General features: G+C 40.5%; 1 protein-coding gene across 1 annotated transcript; it reads right to left on the bottom strand.

Annotated features, from left to right (window-relative positions):
- Positions 1-1,288: 1,288 nt before the first annotated feature.
- Positions 1,289-2,248, bottom strand: LOC118576314 (olfactory receptor 51G1). The gene has a single exon (XM_036176638.1). The coding sequence runs from the start codon at positions 2,246-2,248 to the stop codon at positions 1,289-1,291; it is 960 nt and encodes a 319-aa protein (XP_036032531.1).

A 2,248-nucleotide genomic window follows, 5' to 3' on the forward strand; every position in this document is an offset into this window, starting at 1 on the left:
CTCCACATGTGAAGGGCCAACACCTAAAACTGATCATGTATAAATGTAGTAAAACTTGTAGCATTGCTAGTTTTATCTTCTTTCTCTGCGTAGTGAAATGTTACATCTTTTTGTTTCTCTTACAATAGCTTCCTTTATTGTATCTGAAATTAAACTGCTAGAAGGAAAGAGATGGTTGAACCAAATCCTTTTAGTTCTCATGACTCCAAATGAAGTCCTAGAAGATGACTGACTGTTCTGTGTCAGAATATAAAATGTCATAGTTTGCTGCCTATGTACTTAGACAATGTGATAATAGACAAACTGTTTCACACAAACTGGGGAACAGTGAAATAACTATCAAATACAAACAATCAGAGAACAGCAAACATACACACATAGAAAGAACAAGAACAACAGTGTGTGCACATGTGTGCATGCATGTGCGTGTGTGTGTGCATCATTGATTTGGGTAGATACAGAGGATAGGAATATTTTGCAAAGAACAACAGTACTTTTATCTTTCATCTTCTCACCTGGGTTGTACCAACAGTAGGAAAAGGAAGAAGTCAAGTCCCTTGAGCACTTACTCAGTTCATGAGTGATAACCCCCTGCTTCTGTGACCTCTTCTGAAGATTATTCATTATTAAATCCTATACTGGTTTAATTTGATATCTTTCTTCAAAATTTGAGGACATCTGTTCTCTTGGTATATGTGTATGTGTATATCTATATATATATGTTTGTGTGTGTGCATGTGTGCATATGTGTGTGCTCATTTATATGCCTGTGTATGTATGTATAAGAGGCATCCTCATGAAAATTCATTCCTGTGAGTGTGGGTATGGATATGTGCAAATGAATAAAAACTGCTATGATAATAATGCAATAAAATACATAAAATATAAATTAAAAAGAGAATCACTAATTAAATTCCACTGTCAAGGGAGGATTGAAAGAGGAAACGTGCCAGTTTGCACTTTCTCACATTAAAAGCATTGGTATACATGGAGAATTATATATTTTCCAGGCACTGTGTTAGAGACTTCCATGAATTGCCTCATTTAATCTTTGCAACATCCCCATGGGAAAGGAATGTATTATATTTATTTCTATGTTCTTTCAGTTGTGAAAACTACAGAGTCAGAGAGGTAGGTAACTCCCTCAATGTCACACAGACTGTCAAATGCATAACTACTATTTTTTATCATTGTTAATAAGTGAGATCATGGTATTTTCTCACAACATAGATGAAACTATAAAAAAATGGCCTATATGGCCAAAATTTTTCTTCAGATTAACCTAATTCTACTGAAAACAACTAGGTGACTTTACAAACTCAAACTTCTTGACAATACGCTGGCGTATTTGCTTGGTCTTGATGCTGTAGACAATAGGGTTCATGAGGGGTGGTACCAACAGATACACGTAAGACATCAAAAGGTGTACAATGCGTGGAAGATGCTCACCAAAACGATGCACAAGGGATAAGCCTATCATGGGGATGTAGAATAGCAGCACTGCACAGATATGGGAGATGCAGGTGTTGAGGGCACGGAGGCGTTCCTGGCGGGAGGCTTTGCCTAGGACAGCATGAAGGATAAGGGTATATGAGAGAAAGATGAGCAGGGAGTCCACGCCAACAGTGCAGGCCACAACAAAGAGTCCGTAGATATGGTTGACAATGATGCTAGAGCAGGCCAGTTTCATGATCTCCAGATGCAGACAGTAGGCATGGGCTAGCACGTGAGAGCGGCAATAATGGAAGCGCTTAAGGAGGAATGGTAATGGGAGAATGAGGAGTGCGCTTCTCAGTACTGAGCTCAACCCCATCTTCACAATTCTTCTGGGTGTCAGGATAGTAGAATAACGCAGTGGGTTGCAAATGGCCACGTAGCGGTCGAAGGACATAGACAGTAGAACTGATGACTCCACTAAAGACAAAGTGTGGATAAAGAACAGCTGAGTAAAGCAGGCAGGGATGCCGATCTCTCTGATATCAAACCAGAAGATTCCCAGCACAGTGGGCAGCGTGGAGAGGCAAAGGCCCAAGTCTGTGAGGGCCAGCATGGCCAAGAAATAGTACATGGGTTCATGGAGGGTGGCATCAGTTCGGATGACATGGAGAATGGTAAGGTTCCCTAAAATCACTGTCAAGTAGATGGAGCAGAAGGGAATGGAAATCCAGCCATGCAGCTCTTCCAGACCTTGGAAGCCTGTCAGGAAGAAAGTGGCTTTTTGGAGACTGCTGTTGTAAATGATGATCAT

This window comes from Onychomys torridus, chromosome 1 (assembly GCF_903995425.1).
Source record: "Onychomys torridus chromosome 1, mOncTor1.1, whole genome shotgun sequence".
Taxonomy (NCBI): Eukaryota; Metazoa; Chordata; class Mammalia; order Rodentia; family Cricetidae; genus Onychomys; species Onychomys torridus.

Excerpts from the sequence above, each read along its gene's own strand:
- LOC118576314 (XM_036176638.1), bottom strand. The coding sequence starts at position 2,248 with ATGATCATCATTTACAACAGCAGTCTCCAAAAAGCCACTTTCTTCCTG.